Source organism: Cyanistes caeruleus, chromosome Z (genome assembly GCF_971803275.1).
Source record: "Cyanistes caeruleus chromosome Z, bCyaCae1.hap1.1, whole genome shotgun sequence".
In the NCBI taxonomy this organism is placed as follows: Eukaryota; Metazoa; Chordata; class Aves; order Passeriformes; family Paridae; genus Cyanistes; species Cyanistes caeruleus.
In genome coordinates, this window is record NC_141732.1 from 63,653,798 (window position 1) to 63,674,957 (window position 21,160).

At 40.7% G+C, this 21,160-nt stretch overlaps 1 protein-coding gene and 1 long non-coding RNA gene across 3 annotated transcripts in view; one reads left to right on the forward strand and one right to left on the reverse strand.

Annotated features, from left to right (window-relative positions):
• The window catches only part of MAP3K1 (mitogen-activated protein kinase kinase kinase 1), a 58,534-nt gene extending 48,356 nt beyond the window's left edge, over positions 1 to 10,178 (reverse strand). Inside the window, exons 1-2 of one of the 2 annotated variants that reach the window (XM_023944573.2) lie at positions 10,144 to 10,178; positions 9,911 to 10,037 (exon numbers count right to left, since the gene is read on the reverse strand). Coding sequence is in view for 1 of the 2 variants with exons in the window: in XM_086868286.1 (XP_086724412.1) it covers positions 8,765 to 9,243 (479 nt within the window). In the remaining variant the exon portion in view is untranslated. Of the gene's footprint in view, positions 1 to 8,764; positions 9,302 to 9,910; positions 10,038 to 10,143 lie in introns of those variants that run through there. The other variant, XM_086868286.1, reaches the window with a different exon arrangement.
• On the forward strand, positions 9,676 to 15,097 carry LOC147648516 (uncharacterized). The gene is made up of 3 exons (XR_015280645.1): positions 9,676 to 10,424; positions 12,641 to 12,806; positions 14,113 to 15,097. It is a non-coding gene; the product is annotated as an uncharacterized LOC147648516 (long non-coding RNA).
• Positions 15,098 to 21,160: the final 6,063 nt, after the last annotated feature.

Genomic DNA, 21,160 nt, shown 5'->3' on the forward strand with positions numbered 1-21,160 from the left:
TCTGGCTGTGCTCTCCCCTGCAGTCTTGATTCCCAGGGTCTGCAAGTGGCTTGCCCTGGCACTGGACCTATATTCTCATTTGCAGTCAATTTTAAAATAAAGGAATGCAATTCATATGTAGCTGATTTCAAAATGTCAAAGCAATTTTCCTTCTCCACTTGGCTTTGCTGGGCACCCTCACTAGCAGCAGCAGAACTGTAAAGCACTGCCACAAATATGCAACTCAGAGCAGGTCAGAACAAGCAAACAGTAGAGCATACTAATTTACTGCTGAGACACCAGGGAGAATTAAATACTTCAGCACTTTTACCAGGACAAGATGGTTTACCATTGTACCTGAACATGCTGGAACTTAACCACATGCTTAAAAGACAAATCTGACAGTAGCACAGTTCTGCTTACCATATGTACATGTAACTTTTCATAAAGAGCTAAATTATACTTCAAAATTTTCAATATAAATAACAACTTCATGATCAAGTATAACTGTACTTCAAATGAGTTTAGAAAGATGAACAGTAAGCAGTTTCATTTATTTACTATCATGAATTAAGGCTTGGTTAAGGACACTCTTTTTCTGAGAAATGCCTGTTTTCACTAAGGTTTGTGACCTTATTAGTAAATTGTATCCCAAAGAGCAACAGCCAAGGAAATTTACTGTCACTGCTTTATTTGGAACAGACAGTAAACATTTGAATGAGATGTCATCAAGACCTTTTTCAGGGACATGTCAATGGGCAATGTTCACATCAAACCTTTCCAACACTTTTTTTTTTTTTTTTCCTTCAGAAAGAGAAGTCCATCTTCTACTGTAGAAAAGAGACAGGATTTGCAGGACAGTCTAGGAGTCTGCAAACCCTGACTTCTCTCCCTTTGTGTAATAAAAAACCCCCTCGGACTGAGAAATTCTTTTTGTCTAAAATAATAAGCATCTCAGGCACAGGGAACACTTCACATTTTTTTATATTACTATTCTGGTACTTTCTAAGCCTTTTTCATATATTTTCCATTCCTAAGAGAGTCAACTTGGACCCACTGGTTTTGAAGTATCAATACAAGAAAAAAGCATTATTTTTCAGAATTGAATCCTCTGCTACCAGCAATATAGCAGAAATGAGTGACAACAGTAACCACATTGGTCCAGAGGATACTGGTGTGCAGCATAAGCCAAATGCAAAGACCGGGCATGAATCTCCCAAGTCAAACACTTTGCCAGTCCATACCTTTCCTCACTCAGCTTGCTTAGTGTATCAGTGTATCTTGGTTTACAGTGCTGAACACATCCTTACATGAAAGCACCTACAACTTTGAAAAGATGGAAAACATCTTAGTTTAATCCAAAATGTTTATTATTTTATTATGTGTCCTCTTACCACAAAAAAGGGCATTCAGTCTGCATGTTCACAGTGAGAGAAACCAAACAAATCAAACTTTTCCATATTGGTTTGGCACAAGGCATTTCTAAAATGACAACCCTGAAGGCCACCTGCATTGCTCTCTGCCAGAGCTCTGCATGGCTTAAGGCATCTCATTTCATGCTTTCTTGTCCACAAGGCTGGAAGGGAGGTGAAGTGGGAGCTTCTTCTCCCTCTTCATGTACTACTGGCTTAAAGCAAATGCAGAACAATTTGCATACCTTTAAGATCTCTCTTCCATGTACCCCTGTTCTTCCTCCCCAGAGCCTCTGGGAAGGGTAAGAAGCATGCAGCTGCAACTCAGAGTAAATTCTTCTCAAGGGAACAGACTCTAGATTTTAGTTAATTTTAGGAAGATGTTTAAGGAAGTGTGTAAACAAGGCTGCGTGGAGCAGAACGTACAGGTCACTAGTCCTACCCTAACCTTGGAGGTTCAAAGAGAAAGCAAGTTTTCCTGGTTACTGTGACCCTGCCAGAAACCAGGACACACCCCTGCCAGGCAGATAGTGGGAGCTTGGCTGCATTTACTGATTTGTTATAGAAATAGTTTCCACACCATGGAAAACCCAATAGAAACCCCAAAGCCCTCGCACTTTCTACAGGCTGGGGCATTCGATTTGCCTGCAGAGATCAGGAGACCCACTGTAATAAGCTTTCCTTACAAATCAATTCAGAATTTACAGTTAAAAAACCCAAAAAATCAATGTTAATTCTATCTTTACAGACAAACCATTTTCTGGATCTATATGTAGGCATTATTGAATTATCTTTTTAAAAAGAAACTTAAGCACATTAGTACAGTTTTAAGAATAACTCCATCCAGCTCCATACAAATAAAAAGTTAATTCTTCACACTTCCATTTCATGCATGAGCTGTGAAAGAACTTTACCCAATTACAGAAGCCACCCCCTATAATTTATTTATATAAATAATCTAACAAAATCAATGTGCAATACAGATCCTTAATATGGAAGATCCTTTCCAAATTTTTAAGCAACTCAGAGCAGTGTAATGTTAACATTTACATTAACTGTCTCAGCAAGCTTCCATGCGAATTAAAAATGCAATAATTTCTTATATTAAGCAAAGAAATCTGTAATTGTAGCCAGACTTCTGTAGAGGTATTTCCTTTAGTGAAATAACAAACATTTCAGATCTTTATTTATGGAAAGATTTAAGACACTAATTATAGATCTTATGCTAAAGTTAAAACATGTAACCAGATTGAAAAGATTATTAATATCAGACCTTGCAATTCCATGATCTAAAACCATGAAGGAAGCAAAAAAAAGAAAAAAAGTACTAAAATATTGATAAATGCAGAAACTGTCACTGACTACACAAGAATTTTCAAACTACGCATTCTGCAACCAGAAACTAAATTACCATTATAGTTCAAAGCAATTAGAATATTGTCTTAGCCATGGTGGTAAATAAACACTAGCTTGCTAGACTGTCTTAATCTGACAAGCTCAATAAACTGTACATGAACTGCAAACTGGTTGTCACTGCAAGTTTCACCACACCTTTGACAGATATTTACATTTCTATATACATCTCCGAAGGCAGAGCACTTACACACTATCCACAGGGCTTAGAAGCCTCTCTTTTAAAGACACTAAGAATTAACAAAATAGTCTTGTGCAGACATTTCACTTGCTGTAGAATGGGAGATAACACAAACAATTTGTATAAAAAAAAGCCCAAAACTGTTTCTCAATTTGTTACAACAAATTAGGGTTAGGGGTTTTTTTCCCTTTCAGCATTTTCAATATTTAGACCAAGATCTTTCAGCATCTGAAAGGAACAGCCCTGGAGACAGAAACAAGATGGTTATTCAGGACTGCAAAAATCTCAGGGTGTAAGATGGTATTTCAGAGAAATACCTACTGAAATGAAACGCATATATGCAGACCTTTGAGGGTAAACTACCGGCTCCCAAAAGTACCTGCTCATCACTGGTGACAGTAAGAAATGAGTAAGAACTCATTTCAGTTTGCTCAAGACAACTGGAGGCTCAAGAAGAGGATGGGGAAGAGGTCAGAAAGCAAGATGTCAGATGTGTTCAGATGTCAGTGAGGTCAAGCAGATGCAACTCACTTCCCAGCACTCTATTTCCACCTTCCACAGTGACCCTGGGTTAGCTACAAGGAGCTGCAGTATCAAGAGCAGGGTGAAATCTGTTGATGGGAAATACTAGGAAAGAACTGAAATTGTCCAGCATAATAATCACATTAGCAGTCATTTAACTAGCAATTAGAATACTAGGACAAGAGAGATGAGAACAGACACTATTATGCTATGTTTCCATGAATTATTTGAATAGTCTGCATTTCAGGGACACAAATGAAATGCATGGAAACAGCGTGAAACAAAGACAGACTGACTTGAATTACAGTTTAATCTCAGAAATAGGAATACTCTTACATTCTAAGTTTAAAGGAAGAAGAAACACTTTTTGCAAACATCTTAAAATCTTTAAGATTTCTTTAAAATCATCACATGCTGAACACTATCAATACAACTCGGCATTAATAAGCCAAAAATAGAGGGAGTGATGCCTCTATCATATTTTATTAAGACAATTTGAAAACTATTTCATCAATTTCCAGACAGAAAGCAAATAATTTCTAATTTTAAATTGCTTTTAAGTAGCAAGTAAATAGAGCTGCTGTGTTTTCAGGACATTTTACAGCCAAAACTCATCTTCTAAAAGTACACTAACAAAAAAACAACCCCCACAAAATAAAGGAAACAAACCCCCAAAACTCAACAAAACCTCCCAAAACTACAAGCCAAGAAACACAAAAAAAACCCCCTTCCTCCCCTCCCAAAAAAACCAAAACAAAACAAACCACACCAAAACCCCCTCAGAACTCCAAACATACAGGAAAAAAAATAGTCAAGACACTTCAGCACCAACCAGAATCCTCCAGTTGTACTTGTGTAGTGCTGTGAGACTGGAAAGTGGAAGCAACCCTGCAGGCAATACACTCTGCCTCTGGTTAAAGATAAAAAGGGAGGGTAGCAACAGAAAGCAGCTCTCCACTTAACCATGTTCTCCTAGTCACACAGAGACAAGTAATGAAGCCCTTTAAAAAGCTTTCTGTCCACTCTGCCTTAAGCAAAAGAATGAACTGTAATTCTAGAGCTTTAAGTGAGCGCAGAGCAGATAAAAAGTAAATTAAGATGACCCTTGGGTCTCTGCAGAGAATCCTCTGAGAACACTCAGATTAGCCTTAGAAACTCAGAACTCAAACCAGATCCATCCTCTTATCACCACTTCTGCTGAAAACTAGCTTTACGAGTTTGTTTAAGAAACAGCTACATGGCAACATATAATTTGTATTTTAAACAAGCTTAAGCCAAGTTTCACCAATACTGGAAGCCAGTGAAAGCCAACAGAAGCATTCTCACATTCATTCCACCCCCAGATTCTTGCTTCTACTCCTGCCTCATGCTTCCCTGCAGCAGCATAAATCTCTGCACAGCTGCATCATTACTTTTGAAAGTGTTAGTACTCTAAAAGGTCTTGTGAAGTTCAAATCCATCATACAGAAGGAAAAACTGGTATTCAGATCTTGTGGTCTACATGTTCAACCTTTGGGTAAGATATGACTGCACATGTCTACACACAGGTATTTCACTGAGCAGCACTTAGACTCCACTGAGTGACAGTAGAGACTGAACCTTTAGTATCACTAAATCCAATGAGACAGAAAGCTCCAGATTAGTTAGTTACAATCTATTTACTTTGCACAGGAACAAAGAAGCTGCCATACCAGATCAGACCATTTAAGCAGAACCCTACGACTTGCAATAACTAAGAGTGATAAAAATCAGACATGGTAGAGGGTGACCCTCTTCCAAAAGTACTCTCAAGCCACGGAGCACAGGAGAGGCAGAAAGGCAATCGTCTTTCACTGCAGTATCAGCTCAAACTGGAAGCAGAAAATTTGGTGGCTTATTTACACAAATGGTTTCAAACATCAAGCATTACAGAGACTTGGATAAAATATAAAATTATATTTTACCTTAGCTGGGAATAGCCAAGATCAATAATAAGCTATAACTTTTTACCTTAGCTTTCTCTATTCTGACAAGAACAGAGAAACTTAGCATTTTAGTAACAGAAAAATCCCTGGCCGTGCTGTGTGGTCATTGTAGGTACCCTCCCTCTGTTCCCACTCCATCTCCCAGTGCTCTGTTAAAAGCATTCATGTCCTCCTTTGAAAGTCATCAAAGGTGCTACAGAGCTGAAACTGATGAGCTTTTACTAGTACACCTGTGCATACTGACAAAACTTCAGTTTAAGAGTGTGACTTTGGTGTCTCTAGCATGTGTCAAACAGCAACTGCAGAAAAATACAGTATAAAGCATCTACAAGGGTTGCTTTGCAGCTGAACTATCTAGCACGTGCCAAACACCTAATTTTACGATAGTCACAAGGTATGTGGTTACTCAGAAGAGATGAACTGCACCATTTATATCCTTCTGTCTTTATAAAAATATGATTTTGACAATATAAACTAATGCTGTACTAGGGGAAGTAATAAGGTATCTACACCAATTTCAGACACAAACATCACTTTAAGGTCTGAATGTTTTAAGAGCATAATGTTAAGCTGACAAAGAAGGAGGTGCATTTTGCCTCCATGGATTTCCCTCACACTACAAAAAACAACACTACAGTTATCACTGAATTTGCTATTTGGATCTTGTTATAAACAAAAACAATATACTGACAGTAAACATGGGATAAGAGACCTGAAGTGCTTTATCACGTTGAAGATGCAATTCCTAGGAAGACAGCTCCCTTCCTCTCTTACAATGATATAAGAAAGCTTACACCTGCTTTTAATGAAAATATTCCCTCTACTGCCTGACAAGCAGAATTGCTTGAGAGCTTAAACAAAAAAGGTAATATTTACATCCATAATTCAACAGCAGTCAGTTTCCCTTCTCAGCTTCATTTTGAGGCTCAGGAAGATCTTCCAGCACAAACGAAAACAGAGAATCTATTTAAAAGGAAGTAGCTGTAATACCAAAGAGACTGATAGGGGGACTTCGGAGCAAGCACAGTATCTTCTAACTCATAGTAGATCCAACAGCTGCCCAGGCAAATTTAATGTGTATTACTTCTACTCACATATAAATTAGCCTCTCTCCTCCAGCTAAAACAAGTCAATATTAAAATGAGGGCAGATAAATGTTTTAATTTTTTTAAACAGCTTCATAAAGTACTACCTGGTCTAATATTCTTTTAGTTGTAACACAACACATAAAATTACTGAGATTACTCTACATGAGTGTTTATAGGGTATTTCTGGAGGACAATCATTGTTAAAGTTGTCATGTATTTTCAACTGCATTTATAATAAACTCAGAGTAGGTTCACTCAAATACTGAAAAGAAGAGCATTTGGCATTCAGTATTTTTGAAGATTTGTCAGCATTCCTAGTCAAATAGCACAAAGCACTTACAAGTATTTTAACTTGTATACACACTCAATACACTGATTTGCCCAAATGCAGGTACTTAAAAGTAAGCAAAACTGTCCAGGTGAAAAGGAAAAAAAAATTCCACAGCTGCTTTGTCATTGCTGCTGTGGGCCCAGCTACCAAGGACGGACACAGCGTTTCAGCACTGATGCGATATACATTGACCTTCCTGCACCTCTAATGTCAAGCCTAACTCCCACTTCCTATCACCATAAGACTCAACTGCTTTATGCATATTCTGATACAGCTTCTTTTTCCCCTTGAAAGACATGAAACTTGATACATTACAATACAGAATACATTATAATTTCATGACTTTATAAAAACAAAGATGAGTTTATAAAAAGACAAGGCACTCACTAAAATATATACATCATTACCCTTCCCCATAAACATTTACAATTTCCTGCTAATCCTTCTGTAATCCTGAGCCATTTCTTATCTGCACAACCACACCACAACAATATTTTTACACTGTCCTAGGAACAGGCCAAAATCCATCTGAATTGCTGAGAATACATATAAACAGGACATTGATCTATAAAACAGTTCTTATTACAGTACTCACATGGTAATTTAACCTTTAAAAAATATTCCTGAGGTTTGACTGACATAAGACACAACTGAAAAGAACACACAAGTCATACGTCCAAACAGGAATTATATTTTTATGAGGTTTAAATGATTAGCCAAACTGTAAGGCATCACTAAAATACATGCATGGATGGTAAATACTAAGTTCTTAAACTGTAGTGTCCACATCAGATAAAACCTTACAAGAGATGCAGGTGAAATTGTCATCTCCACATCAAAATTACATGGTCATACTGCAGTGCCTACACACGCACAGAAAGAAACCAGTAAGACCCAGTGAGTACACGTTAAAGCTGAAATGTGTCCTGAAGCATCTGAACTGCTCCACCACGGGCATAAGCTTGCTTTCCTTCTGATTACTTGCACAAATGTTAAATAGGCGAAATACTGGCAGTTCACAAGAAAATTGACTTATCGATTAATACATATATGGGCTGCAAACAGCAGGGCACTGATTATTACCACCGAAATTTATCACCTAGTCTAAGCCACGATAGAATTACTTTCTCCTGGACAAAAAGAGAGAATATTATGCTTCAAAGACTTTCTCGTACTAAAAGAAATCAGTTCTGCATTACTGCGAAGCTGCAAATTAGAATCTGACTTCGGAGAAGTCCTGGGTGCGGGGGGGGGGGGGGTGGTGTGGTGTTGGGGAAAATAAAAATAAAACGAAGTCGATTAGTCCGTTTTGCAGCAAGGTGCTCGGGCAGCGCAGGTAGCGCCCGGGGAGCACCTAAGGCTGGCGCTCAGCCGCCGTCCGCAGCGCGGCCCCAGCCCCGCGGCCGCACCGCGCCCGCTCGCCCCGAGCCCCAATGGCTGCTGACACATCCGGCCCCGCCACCGCCCCGAGCTCACACTTCTGAGCCGTTCGGGACTCCGGCAGAAGTCAAACACAAACGTACCCCGGAGCCAGACGGGCCGCCCCCCGCGGCTCGGCTCCCGCGCAGCTCCGCGCCGCTGACAGCTGCGGCCGGCGGGGCAGCCCGGCCCGGCCGTGCCCCTTCCTCAGCCCCGTACCAGGTGCCCCGGGGGAAGGCGGGCGGCGGGCGAGCTCTGCTCGCCGCGCCCCAGCGCTGGGCTCCGCGGCAGCTCCCGCCGCCCCCGCATCCGCTACCGGCCCGCGGCCAGCGGGGAACGGGGCGCAGGAGCCCGCCCGAGCCCCGTCCGCGGGAACAGCCCCGACGCCGCCGCTGTCACGCAGCGCCCGCCCGGACCGACCCCTGCCCGCCCCTCCAGCCGTCGGCGCCCCTCACCTCGCGGCGGGGGACGGCTCCATCCTCCGCTCGGCGGCGGGGTCCGTCCCCGCCGGGCTCCCCGCCGGCAGCGGCTCCAGGAGCTCGGCGCAGCGGCTGGGGGAGGCAGCCGGGCTAGCGGGGTTGGAGCGCGGTGGCTCGGGCAGGTAGTGGAGCAGCAACGTGTCGGGGGGCTCCGGCGAGGAGGAAGAGGAGGAGGCGGCCGGGGCGGCGGCGAGGAAGAGGGGCGCCTCCGGCAGCCGGTCCAGCTCCACACTCCGCACTTTGCGCAGCTGCTTCCGTCTCCAGTCAGAGCGCTGCTCCCGGCAGCCGCCGCCGCCGCCGCCCGCCTCCCGCAAGAGCCCCCCGCCGCTCCCGGCGACGCTCCCCGCCACCGCGCCGCCCTTCAGGCTTCCGCAGGCGGCGGCGGCGGCCGCCTCCGCGCCGCCGCCCGAGGATAATCCCGATGACGAGGCGCGATCCCCCGCCGCCGCCGCCATTTTCTCTGTCGGGTCACATCGGGCTCCCGAGCACCGGGAGCCGCCGGCGGACAGCGCGCTGCGCAAACGGCGCCGCCTGCGCAAACGGCGTAGGGCGGGGGCGGACGGCGGGCGCGGATTGGCGGCAGCGGGCGCCGGGGGCGGGGCCGCGCCCGTAGGTGCCGCGGGGCCGCGCCCCGGCCGCCCCCGCGCAGGTGTCGGGGCTGTGAGGGAGCCGGGCGGGAGCAGCGCCGGGTGTTGTCGCCGCTGCTCCGCGGGGCAGGGGCTGGTACCGGAGCCGGAGCCGCAGCCGGAGCCGCAGCCGCAGCCGCAGCCGGACGGGGTCCGTCCCTGTGGCCGAGCGGAGCCCGGGCCGGTGGAGGCGCCAAGCGGGGAGCGCGGCCCCGCCCCCACGCGGCCCTCCCCAAGTGCGGGAGAGCGGCGGAGGCGCCTGCGGCCCCCGGGTGGGGTAAGGCACGGCAGGCCGGCCGCGCTGGGCTCCCCGGTGCGAGGCGCGAAGAAACTTTTCCGGATCTCGGAGCGCTCCCAGCTCGCACCCCCGTAACCTGAGCCTCTCCTCTCCCCAGCATTTCCCTGGCAGCCGGCGAGGGGCCAGGAGGAGCGGAGCGCCCGCGGTGCCTCGCTGCGTGCAGCCGAGAAGTCGCTTCTCCGGTGTGCCCCAGCTCACCTGGTCGTCCCTCTCTGGAGTTAGTAGGAAATTAAATGCACATTCTCGCACTCAGCCTCCGCGCGTCCTTCGGGCTGCGCTCAGTTGGCCGGCGCCGCTCCCCTCGTCCTCAGGTAGCTGTCCATGTCTGTAAACGACGGAGAAGTGTTAATGTCTTGCCGGAGCACAGCCGGCTCCATGTGTGCGCAGGAATGCACATGTAGATGAGATTATACCCTGCCACGCACACCTACCGCTGCGGCTGTTTCCTGAGAGACTGCGAGAGAGAAGAAAGGCAGGAGACATCACATGACCAGAACCTTGGGGAGGTTCAAGTAAATTTTCTGCTTGGGATTTTCATTCGACCACTTTGGGGTGGTTTTGCTTTATTGATCTGAGATGAGAAAAGGAAAAACTGAATACTGCTATGCATACAAGTCTGTTTCCAGGACAGTATGTGATATTTAAATACAGTAGAAGTCACACAGTTCAAAGCACTTCAGCTGGATATTTCAGGCTTATTTCTCAGAATTTGGTAGGTATCCAAGTGTAACATTAACTAAGTGTCTCAACAATGATTATTCGAATGGTCAGTTTGCTGGGATCAGTGATTTGATCTGAAGCACTAGTATAGTGAGAATTTCCTTCTAACAGAAGCAGATTCTTTTTTGCCTTACATATATGATCAGAGGCTGATCAAATGTAGGGTCTTTGCTGGAGGATGTGATGAGCAGATAGGAAGAGGTTTTTACCGCTAAACAAAAGCCTGAGGACACTCTTTGTACTCTATATACCTGCAGAATAATATCAGTAGGCCTTGAGGCCGCACTGAGTGAATTATTTAGGTCATCAGTCAAGACGCCACAACCACTACACCAATCTTGTGCAGGTTTTTCAGTGAAGGATTCTGTGAGAAAGTTGCATTCATTGCCGTCTTGCAAGTATGGTTTCTTTGGGATAAGCAGATCACTTAATATTCTCTTGTAATGTACAACTCAGATGTAAATTACTTCTGAGTTTCATAAAGGTAGCATTTGTCACTTAACTAAAGCCTCTGCTGTAAATTAGAGAGTTTCCTGGAAGGTTCCTAGACCGAGACATATTGACAATATGAGACAGTAACTCATGGGAATAACAACAAAGTATCCACTTTGTAGACTCAGCATGAAATTAGTTGCTCCCAAATCAGTGCACTATTATATCTTTTCAAATATTCCTCTCCTCCATAAAATCACATTTACAGAAAAAGGAAAGAAAATAAGGTATTTTATAAATACTCATCACATGGAAGAGGAATATCCCTTTGAATAGCAAGTGGTTGGAACAGAATACAGAGAAGAAAAAGCATGTCTTCAATAAAAGTAAATCTAGGAGGTAGGGATGCATACAATGTCTGTGACAATTCTAGGGGGCAGCTCTCCCAGAGTGACTCCAACAAGGGAGAAGGAAACAGGAAGCTAAAGGAAAATGTCAGGGTGGAAGTGGGGTACTGAGGAATTCCAGGTACACTGAGGTGAAATGTTTTCCGGAATGCAGCTAAGAACAGGGCAAAACATAAAATACAGGGACAGTGGGAGTATAAGAAATATGTAAGTATAAGAAATAGCTAAAAGGAGACATGGGCTGTCACCACTCCTGTTAAGGCATTGAGTAAGGCCACTGCTGTCAAGGTTTTGAGCTAGTTTTGGATAAGATGCAAAGTGGGAAACCCTTACTATTCTGTCATTAAGAAATGCATGGCATGCCTTATAATGGTTATCTATCCCCTGATTATTGGCTGAATTTCAATTCTATATTTCAATTCCAATAAATTACATTCTCCCTATAATCCTTATATTCACCTTATTTTTTCAAATGTGTATTTCTCTACATTGCCTTGACCAGAGATGGAGGCACAATGGCTAATCAAACCCACCTTCCATTCCTCACTCCAGAACACTATGTAGTGCATTGCTGGCATGCAACACAGATTTATGCAGAGATTTAAATTGAAATCAGAAGCTGAACATGCTGATTGAAATATGTGTTCTCTCCTTTGCTCTTAAAAACTTTTTTTGCACTTGTACAAACGGGTTGACCCAATTGAAAAGAAGTACAAAACTTACTGAAGAGCTCTGAAAGATACTCAGTTACCTCTTGCACAGATTATTTCTCAGTCTATCTAAAACACAGCTTTAGAAGGTAACATGAAACTTTTAGTAGTTTTCAGTCACAAGTAACGGCACCCAGGGTTTGTTATGAAACAGAGGCCTTTGGCCTCAAATTAGCATCGTGCAATATTTGGAACATCTACTGTTGTACACAAAGAAACTTCTGTTTGGGAACACACTAAGATTTTGCAAGCCAAGGAGTTTCCTTGTTGCACAAAACTTGTAACAGTGTAATGAATAATCAACAATTTTCAACATGCTAGAGATAGGAATCTGCTGTGCCCCTGAATACATAACCTAGGCATCATCATGCAAAAACAGAATAAATATGAGAGATAACACAGTCCATAGTTTCTGGTCTTGACTAAACATGCAAGAAGTGCTTTAATACTGAATACAAACGGGATTCTCCCTGTCTCGTTAGTCTGTGTAGAAAGACTTATCCCCACCTTGATCTTCTATTCATTCTTTCCGTTGTGAGAAAGGGAAAACAAACCTGCTGTTAAGCCAAAATCCTTTCCTGTTTACTCCTCCATGTAATGGAAAAGTCAAGCAACTAAATGAGGACCAATCTGAGAACTTTTTCATGCTTGTTTCCTAGGTCCTACTGAAAACATGCTGCCATCACTGTTTTCTGCAGAAATGCTTTGCCATCTTGCTGATGCACTGCTCTTACTTTATAGCATAACAGGTATACTTTTCAGAAAAAATTTCCTTCAGAAAAGCAGGATCCCGTACCAATTCTCATGAGACAGAATGTTAAACAGGTAAAACTGGAATCTGTTACAGAAAACTGTAGGGGTTTTGCTCACACACCAAGAATATCTAGTCTAGTGTTATTTATGTATATATTTTCTTAATGTTTTACGTATGCTTTTCTTCATTATTTCAATGGAAAACATGTTTAAAGATTATTTTTCCCCCCACATTTCAATCCACGTGGAACTAAACTTTTGTTGGAAATGTTTTTTGGATCCATGAAACTGAGGGTGATATTTTTACCTAAGTGTTAAACACATAATATAAGGAAAGAGCTGTACTTAAACCTCCTTGTTCTGCCAAAACATGTAATAACAATTCCCTGAATCTTTCTAAGAACTAATGATGCTGATGTTACTTATAACACTCCTGCATTGTCTAGTCACATTCCTTACACTTAATAGGATTTTTTTGCTGTAGTATCTACTCATGAACTGGTGAATCTTTTGGTCTGTCCACCATATGATCCAAAGCAAAAAGATGATCTCTTTCCAAAGAGTTTGCAATTTAAGTATGAAAGAGACAAACAGGCAACAGAGCAATCAGTAAGCAAGAGTGTAGTCCTTGTACACTATATCTGCTCCCTTGATTTTTTTTTTTTTTTTTAATCACTAGTTTGTACATCTTGCATTAAGTACTGAAATCAGTTCTATTTTTGACCTCAGATAATCTTTAGAATATTGATAGTTTGATTGGATATTCTTTTTGGCTGTACTACAGAGGATTTTTCTGGCCTTGAATAAGTCATGATCCTTCCATGGTTCAATTTTTCCCAACTGTAACTGTGTAACAAATATATTTACCTACCTAAGGCACGACACAATGCCGAGGGATATAATATTATTGAGTTTCAAGATGAACCCTTGCTCAAAAGAAATATATTAATGAACAGAGCAAAGCCTGTTAAACCTCTTCCTGTATATCATTTACAAAGATCTACCAAAATTATTGTAGCCATCAGCTCTTTTTCTTATATTCTTTCAGACTAGTAAATTGACAGCATAGTTCTCACCTGGATCAGCAATCCCATCTATTGTAAGCATATCTGTTCTCTCTCTGGGGGAATGCAACTCTACCATTTCACACTCTGTAAAAGAGTGATAGCTCAGTTTTCCTTCACCCTGCTGCTACTGCCGTTACATCTCTTTCAGCCTAGGTGCTTGTTATTCATTCTGTTCTGAGTCAAAGGTATAAATAGAGGCACAGCTTTTAATCAATTGTGGCAGGTTTTTTTCCCCCTCCTACTGGAAGCTACAGATTTCAAATTACAGAGAAACAGATGCAAGAATTTCACTTTTACTTTTGTCTGAACAGGATGGAAGAAGGACCACTTCCTCACTCCCACTGAAGAGGACTCTGCAGTTATTCTTTTCCTCTGCCTGCTGCTCATGACCCTTGCTCTGCCAACAGCAGAATCACACAGTGCCAGCTGCAGTTACCAGAGGACAGTAATTTGAAAACAACATAAACATTCAACCACCAGCAAACATTAAAAGCTTTGTTGTTATATCTCAGCATGGCTGTGGGCTGTAAAACAACAGTCTTGTGTGATTGATACATCCAGCATATATCACACAATCCTTCTGAGCATCCTGTAAAAGAAGAGCAGACAAGAGTGACACAGTTTGACAGAGACCTCTGGATAACTGTCTCCCTGAATAAATGCCAGACAGACAAGGAACTGGCAGGAACACTCTCCACAGAATACCCTGCTTGCTTTCTCCAGTGCCAGGGCATATCTGAATAATAATTTCTGGGTGCAGTAATGGCATTCAGCCTGACACATTTTCTCCCTCCTTTTATTTTCTGTTCATCCCACCTTGGCCCTCCAGTCGTAATGTCTCTATGCTTCCATTCATGGTGGCTAGCAGTGATGGCAGTGCTGTTCCCCTTCCTAAATCCAGCAGGTGGACCTGCCAAGGACCTCACAGCTGTCGGAGGAAATAAAACTCAACAGCAACATCCATGCCCAGCTCATCATGTGACCTTTATGCCAAGTCTGCCAATTTTCTGGCACCATGGTAGAACTGAATCAAACAGTTATTAGCTGTAACAATGGCAGGGAATCCACAGATCTTAAAAATAGTTCTGGGATCCTTTATGTCCAAACAGTTTATCATCTCCACTTCTTTAGAAAAGGCTGCTTGGCTTTTTTTCTTAGGCTTTTAAATCTCTGTTATTCCCTCCAGCAATTTAGTTGGCACAACACTGCTTTACTGCTAGTGTGCCAGTCACAGTTTCTGAGAATACTATTTCCAAAGCCATTTAATCATAGTGTCCAAAGCTATCATCTAAACTAAACATCTTTAAAAACCAAATGATCTAGACATCACTAGTACCCATTAGTCTATCTAATGAGAAAGTGTTTTGATCATGGTGTTGTTTCAATGTTTTCTGTGCATACATAGGTAAGAGTCCAGAAGTCATAAAAAAGTTTCCCATGTGGTTTCTGGAAGGAGAAAATTGCAGTGGAGAGTTCTGAAGAAAGAAATGTTCTGAAGAACATTTCAGTTCTAGTATTTGATTGGTATTAAAATCAGTCATCTTATATTTGTAATTCATGAAAAGCTGTCTCCAAAAGAAATATAAAGAAATACAATATATTTTTGCAAAACAAATTTCTGACCTTTCTTAAGTTCTACTCTACTGATATTTTTTAAAAATATTCTATCAGTTCTACAATATAAGAATACCTGTTGAATTTGATTGGTGTTCCCGAGGTTTGTCATTTATAGAGTTTTACAGTTCTACATCACAGCTTCCTTTGCTACACCAAATTAATTGGTAATTTTTATGATGTCTGGATAGTAATCCTGAATCACAAATAGAAAAATCCTTTCTTTTCTGCATGCTTACCATCCTTTTGTTGGTACTGAAATCACAGGAAATTGTTGTTCTATTAGTTGGTGATCTTCGACATTTGCGAAGTTGTTTTGCATGTAATATAAATACATTCAAATCCTATAAATATATGTGTTACATATATATGCTGCCTCTTTAACAAATTTGGATTAGATTTTGTGGTTTTGCAGTTTTCATTTTGATTATTTCATCTCACTGATGTAACTTAAAAATATAATCAGGGTACAAAGCTGAGCTGACTTCAAATGTTTGCACTATGAAAGGCTTTGAGAAGCAAATAATGACCTTGACAGAATATGTTGTGTGGATTTGGGAGGGGACATTACTCTAATGCTTGCCAAGGTAGGATACACAATTTATTTTGACTGATTGCCTATCTTCCTTGTTCTTTGTGGTTTAAGCCGAAGCTTTTTAGATTTTGAATAAAGCATTTTAAATATGCTCTTCAGAGCATAACTGACGATTTACAGTTGAAGGTATTATCCATGCAAACCACTTCCAGTTAGTTGTGTAACTGCTTCTCAAGGACAGTACCTTAATCAAGTTTTCTGTGCATGACACTAAACCTGCAAGTGAGATCAGTTAAAAAACAAATTTCACAATTTGTCAAAAACAAATGTCACAATTTTCCCTTGAACTCCATTAACAAAGGATGCTGCATTTAGTTTCATTCCTCTAGACACAAGATATGGAAGGTGATTTTGTTTACAGATATACACCAATTTCATTATATTGATGTCTTTAGATGGTTTCTAACATCTTAATTATAAGCTGCATGAACTGTCTGCTTTATCTTGAAGAAAACAGTCTCCCCCTTAATTTCTATCCAAGATAAGAATGTGTATTAACACATTTACATATTAGTCATGGAAGTCTTGAGATTATAACTATTTGTTTGCTCTGTTTAACCACAACAAAGTTCCAGAACCAGAACTTTATAGGGTAGTAACATACCTTTCAGAACTACTGCAGGCATTTTCTAATAACTTCTTTCAGCCTCTAGTGCAATATACTAATGTACATATGAATGTATAATGAATGTATAATGTGTGTGTATATATATATATATATATATGTATGTATGCATGTATATATATGTATGTATGCATGTATATATATGTGTATATATATATATAATGTATAATATAATGGAGAGATACCAAATGCAACAATAAAGTGCAAACTAATGATACCAAATAAAGAAAATAATACTCCCTCTTATTTTTAGGTTCCTGAACCCAGAACTTTCTGAGTTTTTCTCAGATACAGTATATTCTAACTCCCCATGTTTACTATGAATTGTGACCAAAAAAATTTCCTTCTTTTTCACAGAGAACTCAAATTTATTTTGATTTAGTTCAGTAGAAGCACTTGCACATTATTTCAACAACATTTTATTTTAAATATGAGGAAAGCCTAGCTTTCCATATCCATTTACAGATGTAAACTCTTTAAACCTTAAGAAAAGGTGCCTTTGTCTTCATACATTATAGCACCCTTCTAGTTTGGGTCAATCCTTTATTTTCTTATCCTGCCAACTAAATTTTAGTAGAGGAGATTGCCATTTACCGCATCTCTAAGCAGTACATAGCTATTTTTTTTTTTTTTTTTCCCTTGAGAGTCCTTTTCCATATTTCTAAAAACCTCCCCAGATTCTTAAGACTCACATTTGTATTCTGGGAATCTTCAGTTTCAATGCAGTGGTCTGATATAATATATTGTTCTGTGGAAGACTATACATATCCAGCACAAGCTTCTCTTTCAGATTTTGAAGAATTTGGTGTAATATATGCACTATTCCATGAGTGTCTAGGTATCAAAGAACAACACAGCTCATCTTTTTACCATATTAAGTAATCCAGTGTTTGAAGAAAGCTGAAGAGGATCTGAAAAGTGTCACTGGAGAAAGTAATGAAAGAGGAATATGGCCAATTGGAAAAGCCTGCAGAAAGTTAAATAATCCTATTTTTTAAGTGTAGAATTTCACCCTAATATAAATGGTGTAAAACAACTTCTTTACATCTAAAATAAAACAGGACAATTTATCTAATTCATGTGAACATGTATGTTAATCAGTCAATAAAAACAAAATTTTTTGTATGTAATCTTTTTTTCTTAGTATTGCCTTTAGTTCTTATTTTTCATTCTAAAACTATCACTAATGACAGCATGTTAAAGAAGTATGTATCATAAACTCCTGACTTCTCCATCCTTCCCTCTTTTTAAAAGTATTGAAAACAGAGAAATTAAGTTCCAGTGCATTTTGATGATGTCAAGAAAGCCAAAGTCATAGCTATGAAGACAAAATGTTTCTATTTCCCCTGCTCTCCACAAAGCATGAGATAAACTGTTACTTTTTGGAATAGTAATGATTCATATCTGAAACAGACTAGCTTTAAAAGCATGTCAAGCAATTTGTTTAAAACCACAGCCATAGTATATTCGGTGCAGATGCATGTTACAGAACCATGTGAAGGTGTTTGTTTTGGTACATGGAAAGGCATTCCAACCATCTTATTTTAGTAATTGTACCACACCAAAGACAGCAAAATCTGTCCTGAGATTGAAGTGTATGATGCCTTCAAAGTATGTTCATTGTGAATATTCAGAAGGTCAAAGGTCTGAATTCCACTGATGTCTCGCATTCTAGTCTTGTTGCAGAAGATGGGAAAGTATGAATGAAAATGTTGCTAGTAAGCCTAAGCTTACCATACGATTTTGTGAGTATTTTGTCATTCATCGGTCTAGAAGAGGATATACAGAGGCTCAAGAATTAGAGAGGCAATGTCTACTTCTCCTTTGCAATCTCCTTTGCAGGTTTTACAGAGCACGAGTCGTGGACCTGATGGTTAAACACCAGGGATGGGGGGAGGATTCTGCTGCCATTCTGCTGCCATTCCTGCTCCCTGCACTTCTGGTCCCTAGGCCCAGTGAAGGCAACATCTGTGTCCTCTCTTTCCCAAAGCCCAGCTTTAATGATTCTGGATGTTGTCCCCATGAGAAGTTCAGTTTCAGAAGAAACTCTTAAAAAATGAAAGGTACTTCTGAGTATTAAAATTCTTGTGTCATTGTTTTTGAAAGGTGTATGGTATGTTAATAGTGATATGAAGATCTCCTTAAACACAGTATTCATTGTTAGGTGTACTGTTTAGGTTGCTCTACACTAGTAACAGTGTAATTCTCTGAATATCCATGCACTATTTGTATAACAACAATTCCTAAAGTACAGACAAGTGAAACAACTTACTATCACTCAGAAAAATCATGGCTTAAGCTGGAAATAATATCAGGTAAGACCATGTGCTCTGGACACCAGGCATAGGCCCATGTCCTCGTGAAATGATAAAAGGGCTTCCATATCATACCTTAGCCTTTCTCTTTGCCCCAGCCTGTAATGTTTTGAAGAGAGAGAGATTTGTATTCAGTGTTTCTTAGTCTAAATATCACTGACTAGTTAAGATAGTGCTTCTCTTAGATTCAGGCACCAAAATGCTCTTCAGGAGCATTTAGGAATGCTTATCAACCCATCTAAAGCAGAATGTTTAATTCTCTTTGCTGCAAAGAGAATTAAATTATCCCACAAATAAATAAAAAAGTAATCTAGGATTGAACTAATTCATCTAGGTCTTACATTCCATGGTACTTATTCTGTCTTCTAGTTACAGAAAAACAACCCCACATGAATATTTTTAAGCTCTAATAGTTTTTTTGGAAATATGAGTCAGACACGGGGGGTAGTGTTTGCATTATAGCGAATAACACAGCTCCTCTGCACTTAAAAAACATCCACAAAAGCTACAACTCCTATCACGAGACACCTTGGGCAATGAATACTGTTCAATTTTAACTAGTTCTGGGTAGCAGAAACTATGACAAGGGGCTAGGAAGTCTGCAGAATAAAGAGGCTGCACTGGTCACACCCTCCTCTTTGCCTGCACTAGGCTCAGCAAAAAGCAAATTGAGCTGGCCAAGAATAAGTTGATTCAGCATGCTTTGCTGAAAAGGCTCTTAAGCTGCTCCAGACAAAACTATGAGGAAGGATGACAGCGACAACACCATCTATCCTTCAGGCTAAGTCTCCCCCTCCACCCACTGCCAGGTTTTGAATTGCTGCCAAAATGAATCATCTTTACTTTAAAATACACTAGGAAGTTCATGTCTGGCACAGGTTGTTCCTCAATTCCTTTTAATTGTCTTCCATGCCTACACAATCTACTAAAAGTTTCAAATATGTTTTATATTGCAGCACACAATAATGTGTGGTTTAGCTTCAGGTAAAAAGGCTGGACCTTGTTTGCTTTTATTTGCTGCATTCATTTGTACATTGTTATCAGAAGCTAAAATAGGAAGAGGTGAAAGCTAATGAGAACTGATTGAGACAAGTGCTTGCTTCAGAAAATTTTGCCCTACACTGCTTGACCTACGAATACGTCCCCTTTTCCCCTGTACTTATTGCTTTGGGCTTTTTCTTTGGTCTGTTTTGTACCACAGAAGTTGCAATAATTTAAGCGAATCAGTTTAAGGAATACATTTAAATCAGAGTAATCTGCTTGTATGAAGATTTGAAGCCCCCTTGAGTAATTTCCAGAGATAAGATCTTTTATTTAGTATCAGCAAATCTTTCAATTAGTTTTTTTAATCAATAGATCTCAAAGCACTTTATAAAGTAGGTTACTGTCATTTGCTGTGTTTTGCAGATGAAGAACATATGAAATTATTTGCTTACTTCGTGCAAGTAGAAAGCTGGGAATAAGAACCTGTGTCTGCCACAAAACCACATGGGTTTCCAAGTTTTTCTGGCATGAATGTGCTTTGAGGATCCAATTTCTGCTAACATAGTAACAATGTACCAGCGATTTCATGGTAATCACATTGGACTTGAAAAACCCCAATTAAAATAATAGGCCTTACTGGGTGTACTGTAAAAGTGATGGCGTTTTCTTTTATTTTTAAAATAAAATATCTTTTAGGGTTATCTTTTAGGATTTGCCACATAAAAGCAAATATAAGATGCAAATTGGAAGCACCTGTAAAATATCTAAAACCTCTCTTCCCCCATAGAGCCATTATTCTCCAGGCCATGGATAATTAATTCTGAAATTTTATTCAGATACAAGTAAACCATCTAAGAGTAAAAATATAGTGTTATAGCAGGATGTAAATCAGCCAAAATTTGAGCATACAACTGCTTTAACAAGGAGCAAGAAGGCATAAACACATTTCTATTGAAACACCACCTCACTTTCCAACTGTCTTCAGAATGAGGAGATAAGCAGAGCTTATATTCTCAGTCAGGCCATCCTAACACTGAGCTATCAAGTGCTGGTCTGCTGGTGGATATTTTTCTATTAAATGTTCTTCTTCTGTCACTGGATCTGAGGGACATAGGCATGTCTCAATCTTTGGAGGTTTCCAAGGCTGAGTTAAACAGCCCCACAGCTGACCTGATTTAGTGCTGGTGAAAGGCTTGCCTTGAGCAGGAGGTTGGCCTTCATGTTCT